The sequence below is a fragment of the Sinocyclocheilus anshuiensis genome, unplaced genomic scaffold (assembly GCF_001515605.1).
Source record: "Sinocyclocheilus anshuiensis isolate Anshui unplaced genomic scaffold, SAMN03320099.WGS_v1.1 scaffold498, whole genome shotgun sequence".
In the NCBI taxonomy this organism is placed as follows: Eukaryota; Metazoa; Chordata; class Actinopteri; order Cypriniformes; family Cyprinidae; genus Sinocyclocheilus; species Sinocyclocheilus anshuiensis.
The window spans coordinates 277,719-289,531 of NW_015547644.1; the positions used below are offsets into that span (position 1 = coordinate 277,719).

Sequence of the window (11,813 nt, forward strand, 5' to 3'; positions counted from 1 at the left end):
TAAAAAAATAATGAAGTGCACGGATAAATTATTTATAATAAACACTACAGTATTCCATTAAAAAAATAAGAATTTTCCATTTTGATTCCATGGTGATTTTAAAAGGTCGCAATCTAGATTTAAACACATGTGATCTTATTCATAGATGACGATAATTCAATCAATTAAATCACAATCACATCAGAATATGCTTTCGCATAGCCGCTGATCCAAAGAGAGCAGCGCTCATCATGTACTAAGCTTTATGTTTGAAACAGCTTCACAAACAGTTTACAGTAGGCTACGTTTCTGTGCTGCAAACATAAACATACAACATAAAGATGTATTGGGATGAAAGTTTATAGTCCGGATATGATGTTGTGGCAGCCCAGCCGTGATCAAAATGAACTGACCTTTGGAACTAAATTAAGACTGTATGTTACATTATGCCAATAGGCATGACCAGTGACTATTAAAATGTATTTGATGTCTGATTCATTAATTCAAGAGATTTGTTCAAAAACTTCATTCATTTATTTCAAGCGATTAAAAAAATAAAAAATAAATTAATTTCAATTAATAAATATTTTTAAATGAACTAATTTATAACATTTTAGACATTTAGACTAATGTATAACATTAAAGTAAACATCAAGTAAATTAGCCTAATGTTTTGTTTTCAGAATCGTGGGAAAACCACCATGATCTTTAAAAATCAATTATCCAAAGTCATAGCTTAAAAAATAAGCTACATAATATATCTGGCATCTAACTTTAGCTCTGTTTCTAATATTAAAATGTAGACTAGGGTGTAAAATGTACAATCTTGAAGACTTTATGTACATTATTAAGGATTTGGTACAATTATAATGCATTATAATGCTGTTTCTCATCCAGTGTGCGAACCACACCCCAATCATCAATCACACATTTACCACATAAATCCTTTAATGCGGAACAAAAAACTTGCATGTCTTTACATCAACAGAGGATGTAACTGGATAACTGGACTCATTGGAATCATCATAAGGAGTTTGTTGTAACATTTTTTAATTAACTGACACAACTGTCCCCACTCCAGTCAGTCATAGCATAGCTAAACCGTTTTAGCATGTTGGTTTGTAGTTAGCATGAATGCATACCATCAAATTAAACTAGAGAAATGGCTATTTTAGGTTATGTAAGTCAAAAAACTATCTACAATACAATGATTGCTACGGAAAGAAAAGAACTTAATAATAAAAAAAATCACTTTCTTTCCTGAAAATCAGCTTTTTGGTCATAAAATCTACAGTGTTGCTCACAGTCACATGCCACTTCTACTGTAAGCTCAAAAATATGATGAGATGATATTGATGACATCACCACAGCTCTTTTCTGACTTGTCAAACTGACCCTATGTTACAACACTCCCTGGTCTACCCTACCAGTTGTAAAAACGTAAACACATTTCTCCTTTTCTTGAAAAAGCAAAAGGTGGGTTACAGTGAAGCAATTCCAATGGATGTGAATTGGGCCAGTCGTGAATTTTAATTTTTGGGTGAACTAACCCTTTAATATTTGTGACTAACACCAGCAATTGCATATGTGGCTATGGAGTGGAGATACGTTCACTGGTTTTAGACTGTTCTTTTTTTCTGCAGTCAAAGAAAGTTAAATTAAGACGGTCAGTGATTTCTTTATTTCAATCTGCAGTCTAATAAAAGCTGAGAAAAAAAAATAGAATTAGCTTGTAGGCCTATAGACTATTCTATTTTTTCTTAACTTCTAACGTTTTCTAATAATTCGTAATGAAGAATATTTAAATTAACTTCATAACGAATAGGCTATTCTTCATAACGAATTTTCTTAATTAACGAATATACGAAAAATACATAGCTGTTCTTCAAAATGATTTTTTTATTTTAAAATCATCTAAATATAAATAATTTTATATATAGTTTTTTGTCAAATGGATGAGGAAATTACAGTGCCTTGATTTCTCTACAGCTCTTCTGTCAGCTGTCAAAATGCGGTGTTGGGCAATTAAGTAACATTGGGAGCATTAACATGTCTTGTAGACTAATATAATGAAAATTTAAAAACACAAATAGCATTTTTAAATGAGTTTTGTTTCTGAATAAAATAAGCAGTAATGTTTTATTTTGTTCTAACTGGTAACTTGGGAACTGTAACAAAAAAAAATAGCCTATCGTTTTTACTCAGAACCAATTCATTTATAATCCCTGATTTTAAACATACATGAGATAACAAACATGTTAGTTGGGTGACAAAGTTTAAAGACAGCGCTGGAAATGTTATAATAAAGGAAAGGAAAGGAAAGGAAAGGAAAGGAAGTGTGAATTTGTGCTCACCCATCCAAGTGCACACACACACATAGTTCACATAGTGAACAAACACACACCGTGGTGTGAACACACACCCGTAGCAGTTAAACATATCTGAAAAGACATAATGAAAGGTGTCTACACATATATACATAAATATCTGGGCGTGTGTTCACAGTGTGTGTGTGTGTTTGTTCTCTACTCACTTGCACCAAATTTGGAATAGTAGTTCTGTATCGCTGTTTCTACAAAAATATGAATCCCGTTGCTTTGCAGATGTGATGCATTAGCACTAAACAGTTAAATAAATGCATTTCTTTAATGAAATTAAAGAATACAGATGTTGTATTGTCGAAGGCCGTAACAATGTAATTTCTGTTTTACAAGGTCCGCAATGTTATGGGTGTCTGTGTTTGAACTGTGAATGATCACTAGAAGCCATTAAACAATGGGCAAGTATTAAGTTGTTTTTCAGTACAGTCATTGTTTTAAAGTTGTTTAAATAAACTTATCTCACTTTAAACTCTTTTTGGTTTGCAGAAAAGCCAGAGGATCCTCCACTGGAGACATGGACTGAGTCTATGGTGAGCAACTGGTTAACATCAATAGGAGTTAAAGAAACATACATCAAAAAACTGTGAACTCTCAGAAGAATATCTGGAAAAAAAGATTGGACTGAAATCTGGGCCTGCGCTTTTGATAATCAAAAACAGAGATGAGTTAGTAAATTCACAAAAAGCCAGGAGCAAACATTTACACAAACAAACTTCTGGAAAAAATGACCATGAAGCAAGTGCAATTAAAAGGGTTGACACAAGAGCCGATATCAGGGAAGAGCATAAAGAAGATTCTGTGTCTGTGATAACAACAAAGAGAGATTCAAATCTACGACCTTTTGATATGAAAGGTGTTGATTTTACATATGTTAAAAACAGTGTACTCTTACCAGAATCAGGGGTTGTTGATTTTATTAGTCCATGTCATGAGTATAAGTCATTTGCCATTGCTGCAACACTGGACCGCCAAAGACTACAGGCCAAGTTCGCAAAGGAAGTGCTGAAATTTGCTACAGGTTGTATGAATGTTCGTACAAATGGCACAATACATTTTGGTGTCATGGACAGTAGAGGTGACACTGGTTATGTACATGGCGAAATCATTGGTATTCCTGTTAAGGAAAAAGACGTATACTGTGATGCATTAAATTACATAGAGAGGAGTTTCTCAAGCTCTGAAAGCGAACTTGTACGATTTTGTATTGGTGAACCTCAGTTTGTTCAAGTAGTCTGTTCAAACAGCACAGAGGAACTCTACGTTGTGGAGGTTGATATTAAGCCCACATTGAGCATAGTTAAGAATAAGGTGTTCTCCGTTAGCTTGCCAAATTTCAATGAGAAGGCAAACAAAGTTCAGCTTGAGAAGAACACAGCTTTTCGCAGAGTGGGTTCTAAAACCGAACCAGTGGCAGACCTCAGTGAGTTCTACCAACGCATCAGTTTTAGGGATGCTCGGAGAGAAGAGGCAGAGAAAAGGCATAATTTCATAGCACCAGAACCTGGGGAAAAAGCTCATCATGCTCATAACAGGTGGAAAGAAAATAATGGACAAGGAAAAATGGCACATACTGGTTACCAACCGATTTCTGGAGAAAGATCTGCAAAGCATTGATTTTTTGCTCAATATGAACATCTTCTGCATGTTTGACTTTGATCCAGATTCCAACGTGTCGGGGCTATGCCATGAATACAGTAAGCACCATGCAGTGAACCGCCATTTCATGCAGAACTACAAAATTCCCAGTGGCTTGAGCATCCGAGAATTTGAGAGTCATCTGCGTTTGTTTGATCAAATCAGCTGGATATTTTGCAATGGCCGGAACGATTTCAAAGGCAACGAGCCTCCCTGTGATGAGAAGACCTGGGTTAAAACAAAAAGGACCCTCCTAAAAGATTGTGTGTCACTGATTTGCAAAGATAGCTTACCCAAAGGAACCTTTCATGTGATTTTCCTCCTTACCTCACCTGTTGATACACCTTTCCTAAACACGTTCTACGAGTTCATCACCGACATGGAAGGACATGAAGACATTATCTGCCTTGCAGAATCGGAGGAGAATTTCAAGAAATGGCAGCACTTGCTCTAGGATCCTGTGACATGGAAACAGTAAATGGTTCAAGTGTTGTTGGGATGACAATAAGTCAAATAAATGCAACCCTCCAACAGGTCCAGCCTACCACTACACGGACAATGAAACGATTACCAATCCGTGTCAAAGGAGAGTGTTTTCTTGATACTCGAGAGGAGGAAATGAGATGTTCTTTAGAGATTCTGAGTCTAAACCACTGTGAAGAAACCAGTCCTGAATTCATTGAATCTGAAAAGGAGACAATTGAGCAGCAGTTTTACCATGGAGGAAAAGTAACTTGGATTAATCTCTGGCTTGCGGATAAAAACATTGTCGGGGAGGTTATTCAAAGAGATGCTTACAGTGAAGTCAACAGTCTGGTGAAGGACTGTCTTTGTTGGAGTTTGGATCGGGCACCCATCAGCTGCATCAACATATACCATCATCCGGGCAGCGGTGGTAGTACAGTGGCAAGGCAGATACTGTGGAATAACCGAAGAGATCTAAGGTGTGCAGTTGTAAAACCTTCATACTCCGCAACAGTTGTTTCAGAAGATGCCATCTGGCTTCGAGAATATGAAGAAAAAGATCCCCAAAAATGCCTCCCTGTACTTCTGCTGTTTGAAGACTGTGATCAAGAGTATTTAGAAGATGTCAAGCATGAATTGGAAGTGGCTGTCAATACCAAGAAAATAGCACGTGGAACTCTCTGCTTCATCCTGCTGAGTTGTAGGAGATCTCACAATCCAGAGAAAATGTGCAAGGAATCTGTTCAACAGAATGTTTCTATTACTCATAAGCTTTCAGAGACAGAAAAAAAGCAGTTTTCCAAAAAACGACAAAGCCTTGAAGAACAGTTCAAGCCAGAATTCATTCTAACATTTGTCCTGATGAGTGAGGAATTTGAGAGCCACAAAATTGCTGAATATGTGAAGCAGTTTGTCAAGCATTTACTGCAAGGCATTGATCACAATTCTGTTGTTACTAAGCTTGTTCTGTATGTGGCATTGCTCAACACTTACGTGCAGAACTCATTCATCTCTCAGTCACATTGCGAAGCTCTCCTGGCTCTTTCCTGTCATTTGGATAGATTTAGACAACATGCCTTTGAGACTTCTCTAAGTGAGCAAGCTAGATTGGTCTTAATACATTTGAGAGATGAAAACACCTACATTACCTTGATCAGAATCATTCATCCATTCATTGGTTGCCAAGGAAATCCTCCACCAACTTTTGGGTGACAAGGAACCACAAAGTCGTCTCGCTTTGGATCTTCTCAACAATGATGTGCTGTTTGAGCACAGGTTTGGTAAAGATCAGTACATGAAGTTCTTGCGAGATCTCTTCATGACACGCCGCAGGATCAGCAAAGGTGATGAATTGGACAGCTTTTTCTCCCCCCTAATTGAGCATGTAAGAGACAAAGAGTGTCCAGATAAAGCTATTGAGCTTCTCAAGGCGGCTTACAAGCGTTTTCATGAGGATGCATTTTTTGCTCAACAACTGGCTCGACTCAATTACAAACATGACAGATTTGAAGAAGCAGAACAGTGGGCAAAAACTGCAGTAGCAAAAAGACCGAACAATTCCTACTTTCTTGATACCAAAGGTCAGGTGTACAGGCAGTGGTTCATAGCAAAATTTAAAGCCATGAAGCAAACTGAAAAAACACCTGAAAGTATAGTAGACGCTGTGGAAACGGCACTAAGGGCTATTGAATGTTTTCAGGAATGTGAGAAGGCAGCAGTTGAAGACAATGACACCATTAACAATGCTGGCTTTTTTGGAGTAGTAGAAGTAGGATCCGAATTGCTGAAGCTAATTTCCTCTCTTGATGTGTTCTCAAGAAGAAATCATTCCCAATGCATTAAATACCTCCTCACAGGTTATGTGCCTGCTGAGGTAGAAATACCATGGGAAAATTTTCACGGGAAGCTGAAAAACCTACAAAAAATAGTGCTGGAGGCGCTGGAATGGATTTCAGAAGACTTGAGTTACTTCCAGACTGACCTGAACACAGATGAGGAGAAGACATCTGAGACTGTTGAGAGGACCACAAAGCACCCCATGCACTGGCTGGTGAACAAGTCTTCAACTTATGGTAAATACTTTAGTGGTGTTTCTCAAAGTAAAGATCAAAACCAAGGGAAGTTAACTCCTGTCATGAAACGCATGATGATTTATCATCACGGTGGGGGAAACATCACAACCATTTTTTCCCTCCTAACAAACCAGAAAGTTTGTTGTGGTCCTAACAAACCAGAACGTCCTGTCATGGTTCTGGAGCAAATTATTTCACTTTACCCAAGCAATCCAATGGGGGCGCAAATGCCACAAGCGTACCTTGTCCACTACATAGCATCACACTTTGCTTTAAGTTGCCTCTCAACTCAGTCACCCAAGCTGGCTGCATTTAAGGATCTACAAAGTCTGAGTGAACAGTTTCCTAAAGAGAAACAGAGATGCTTACCAAGTGCTCTTTTCTTGCTCGTCTTACTTTTCTGGCCAGAAGAGCAGGACACAGAAGTGGATAAAGAACGCAAGTATAAGACTGTGCTCTCTGCTGTTGAACACCTCCAGAGACTCTATGACAAAAAATTGAAAGACATCCCTCCAAGGAAAAAGAGGATCTACACTCATTTCTTCCTGAGCAATGGGACTGGGTTTGAAAAATTTGTCCACAAGAGTAAGTTTGAAACAATCACAAAAATGTTCTCCGTTTCAGAAAAACGTCTGAAATGGTTTAGTGGACAAGTATGGAAAATGCCAAAAATGTCTAAATTGCTGAAATGTGTCACAGGCTGGACGGAGGATGAGAAGGTATTTCTGGAGGGTCCCAAAGGAATGAAATTTCATATCCCAGCTCTGAAGACATCCTCAGTACCCCACAATAATGAGAATGTCACTTTTTACCTAGGCTTCACTCTGAAAGGACCTGTTGCATACAACATTACAGTACAAACATAGACAAATGTAGGTTTAGGGTAGATTAGGCAGAGAATACGTCTTAAGTGCAAATGAATTCTCATCCAAAAAGAAAGGCATTTAGGGCTGAGGAAATACTTAATTTAGCGTGGTTGGTAACTTGTATATTTTGTATGTAATTTACTGAAATTTTACACCTGTCAGCTGTCAGTAAAACTTTAAATGGGAGAAATTGTTGAGATATTGGGAGATATGTATAATTCTTTTTTTTTTCTGGATTTCTGGGGAAATTAAAAACCTAATAAGGATGGAGGGCTCTGTGGAGACATACATTTCCACATTTTCAATGGTTTTATATTTTAACAAATCTTGTTATTTTAGATTATAGTTTATTGCATGAATGATAATGTTTTGTATAAAAAATAAAGGCATTTATATTTGAATATTCTGGAAGTGCTTATTTGCATGCCTTACTGGAAGGATTGGCAGTGTTTTTCTTAAAAATATCTCTTCACATCCTGATAGCAATAATTTAGGTTTTCAAAATTATTTTAAAAATAAAAATTAAACATCCTCTGTGGAAGACTCAGGACAATAAAATGTTCATCCAGTCATTGCAGTCTGAATGCAATGGTAGTGTGTGGCCTACCTGCCCGTCTTATGTATTTGCATACCTTCGTGCACATTGTTTGTGCAGACATCACACGTCATCGCCAGTTTCCATGAGGCTATGCAGAGTTGTAGACACTTTGCTAAAGTCATTGAGCAGGAATGACAAGTTAAAGGTGCACTATGCAAAAAATGTTCAGTTACATTTTCAGATTTTGTTCAGATTTTAACTTGGCCCCTTCTTGTGGGTGGGTTTAAAACTGACAGAAGCCACGCTCCTTGTCAATGACATCATATCAGTAACCACATTCACAAAACATGTACAATATTGGAGAATATATCCATATAGCTGTTTAAACTATTTGCAATGGATGCAATAGTTCAGTTAAATTATCAACAGGTACAAGTGGTAGATTTGAGATTAATCGAGGTATAAGCAGGGTAGTCCTTTGTCTTTATTTTTGTTTCTATTAGTTACATAAATTATAGCCCAACTCCATATATATATATATATATATATATATACACTGCCCGTCCAAAAAAAAAGTCACCACATGGAATAGGTAAGAGCCTCCCATTGGATAATTACTGCATGGATGATTGTGTTTCAGCTGGCAACAAGTTATTTAACCCTAACTGATGCAATGAGTAGCTTCTCATTTCTTAAACAACCATGTCGGAAGACACATCCTGTGGTCGTGGAAAAGATGTTAATCTGTTTCAGAAGGGTCAAATTATTGGCATGTATCAAGCAAAGAAAACATCTAAGGAGATTGTTGAAACTACTAAAATTGGGTTAAGAAATGTCCAACGCATTATTACAAACTGGAAGGATAGTGGGGAACCATCATCTTCGAGGAAGAAATGTGGTTGGAAAAAAATCTTGAATGATCGTGATCGGCGATCACTTAAACGCTTGATGAAATCAAATCGTAAAAAAACAACAGTAGAACTCGCTGCTATGTTTAATAGTGAAAGTGAGAGCATTTCCACACGCACAAAGTGAAGGGAACTCAAGGGCTTGGGACTAAACAGCTGTGTAGCCTTAAGAAAACCACTTACCAGTGAGGCTAATCGGGAAAAAAAGGCTTCAATTTGCTAGGGAGCATAAAGACTGGACTGGAGCAATGGAAGAAGGTCATGTGGTCTGATGAGTCCAGATTTGGGCGCATCAGGGTGAGACGGATGAAGTGATGCACCCATCATGCTTATTGCCTACCGTTCAAGCCTGTGGAGCATTGCTATGATCTGGGGTTGCTGCAGTTGGTCAGGTCTAGGTTCAGCAACGTTATGTACCCAAAGAATGAGGTCAGCTGACTACCTGAATATACTGAATGACCAGGTTATTCCATCAATGGATTTTTTCTTCCCTGATGGCACGGGCATATTCCAAGATGACAATGCCAGGATTCATCGGGCTCAAATTGTGAAAGAGTGGTTCAGGGAGCATGAGACATCATTTTCACACATGGATTGGCCACCACAGAGTCCAGACCTTAAACCCATTGAGAATCTTTGGGATGTGCTGGAGAAGACTTTGCGCAGCGGTCCGACTCTCCCATCATCAATACAAGATCTTGGTGAAAAATTAATGCAACTCTGGATGGGAATAAATGTTGTGACATTGCAGAAGCTTATCGAAACGATGCCACGGCGAATGTGTGCCGTACTCAAAGCTAAAGGCGGTCCAACTAAATATTAGAGTGTGTGACTTTTTTTTTTGGACGGGCAGTGGATATATGTATGTATGTATTTTTTATTAAGCAGCATTTGAAGGTATAAGAGTATTTGAAAGAGTATTTAAATGCCATTTGGCTATTGATAATACTATTTTTCTTAAAAATGATTCAGAAATAATAAAAGTAGTTAATTGTATTAAAGAGTTCTCCTCATTATCAGGTCTTAAAATGAATATAAATAAATCATTGCTGTTTCCACTTAAAACATGTAATTTAACGAAATGACACGGTGTTCCTATATAACAGTTATATAACTATATAACACAGTAACATATTTAAGAGTCATTAGTTAGATCACAACACTCATCGACCCATGAATCTACTTGTTCATAGGTTCACAGAGGTCAACGCCTCTTAGCGGCAACCCATTGAAAATTTTAGGTTTCAATTATGACATAATCAAGCCTTGTTTACTGATGGGACTTTGGCAGTTTATGGAAGGCAGATGGCGCCAAAAGTCTTTAAATGGAATGTGTGAAATTCAACCATGCACTGTTTGTCCACATTAAAGGTGGGGTATGTATTTTTTCAAAAACGCTTTAGAAAGGTCGGGCTGAGTACCAAAACAAACTTGTAGCCAATCAGCAGTAAGGGGCGTGTCTACTCATGATGGGGACGAGAGAGTGTGCTCAGTGCACAGGACGGACATTAGCCAAGCCGAGCGATGACAGAAAGATAGAGATGGCGGATATAAAAACAAAAGAGGAAAACGTCTGCGGAACAAAAGAAGGTTTACGATAAGGCAAGAAGTATTCTTTCAGAATCAGCTGATTCTTTTGGATCAGCTTTCCAGCGCTGGAGAGAACTCAAGGAGCGGGAAGGCCTGAGATCGGACGCCGAGGTTGCTTTGTTTCTTCTCGATAGGTAAAAGTAGAAAACCAAGTAACATTGGTTTTGCTTTGTTACACAGAACTACTATATGCTGTTAAAACATATATGCACATTAAAACACACAGTACTACCAAAACACATTCGACCTGTATTACCATAGTGTTACATTGAGGTGTATGTTGTGCCTATGCATCTCTCTCTCTCTCTCTGTCGTTCTCACAGATGGCCCCGCCCTAATTGAATGCGCCGGTACGTGCCCCGTGGTTGGCTGAGGCTGGAACTGTGCATCTTTCAAAAATGCAGCGAGGCTGATCTGGATGTGGGATGTTGTTGATGGTGTTGTTGGTTGAATTTGTGATTACTGATAAGAAAAGAAAGATAATCTCTGTATAGCGACTTTTTGTAAATATTGTGAAATCTGTTTTGGTCTTTTTCTTTTCTATACACCTTACCCACCCAGTGTTTTGTTGTTGTTGTAAAGTTTTCATCAGATTGTTTTTCTTTTAACATGGCTGTGTGTTTTCGCCCGTTATTGTAAATATTGTACATATCACTTCATTTCAGCACGGAAGCTGTAGGGGTTGGGTGCCATTTTTTTTTTGTAACCTATGCATTTTCTCCTGTTTTTGGGCTAGTCAGGGAGTTAGTTCAGTCCCTGTATTAATTTGTTTGAACTTTTTCTTTTTAGGGTAGTAAGATCCTTTGGGAAAAATGTAGTTTCAATTTTTTTGTTTATTATTTTGGCCTTGGCCCAACCCTGAAGCCCATTCGCTTCCTTTTTTGTGTGCTGTTTATTGCCATTGAACTTGACTAGTAAAAAAATAAAGAAAGAACGAAACATCACAACACTCTTATATAAAGATATTTATTTATGTTATTCTCCTAGTGTCACGCTTCACACAATGAGGACTGGAACGAAGGAGCGAGGAGACGAGGGATGAACTTCAACATGGACTTTAATACAATGAACGCAGGGAAACAAACACAGGAACTCAGGAGTGACATCCAGGAAGACAATTCAACAACCGACAACACTAAATGTTGGGTTTTTAAACACAGGATAACGAGGGAGATACACCTGGAATCAAATGAACAATCAACATGAGGGAGAAACTGGGTCACCTGGGGCAAAACACACACAAAACATGGAACTGAGTCTGACATCACTCCCCCCTCCCGGAAGGTGCGTCCTCGCGCCACACAACATCCAACGGGGAGGGGGGGGGGCGCTCTGGAGGTCCCTCAGGACAGACATGCCGGGCGGACGGCATTACCCGC

General features: G+C 38.3%; 2 protein-coding genes across 2 annotated transcripts; both read left to right on the forward strand.

Moving 5' to 3' along the window:
- Positions 1 to 4,418: 4,418 nt before the first annotated feature.
- Positions 4,419 to 5,695, forward strand: LOC107701913 (sterile alpha motif domain-containing protein 9-like). The gene has a single exon (XM_016504066.1). It carries the CDS (start codon positions 4,431 to 4,433, stop codon positions 5,670 to 5,672), a length of 1,242 nt encoding a protein of 413 aa, XP_016359552.1. The 5' UTR covers positions 4,419 to 4,430; the 3' UTR covers positions 5,673 to 5,695.
- A 10-nt stretch (positions 5,696 to 5,705) lies between these two features.
- On the forward strand, positions 5,706 to 7,664 carry LOC107701912 (sterile alpha motif domain-containing protein 9-like). Its single transcript, XM_016504065.1, has 2 exons — positions 5,706 to 7,117; positions 7,232 to 7,664. Exons 1-2 carry the CDS (start codon positions 5,755 to 5,757, stop codon positions 7,396 to 7,398), a joined length of 1,530 nt encoding a protein of 509 aa, XP_016359551.1. The 5' UTR covers positions 5,706 to 5,754; the 3' UTR covers positions 7,399 to 7,664.
- The last annotated feature ends 4,149 nt before the right edge of the window (positions 7,665 to 11,813 follow it).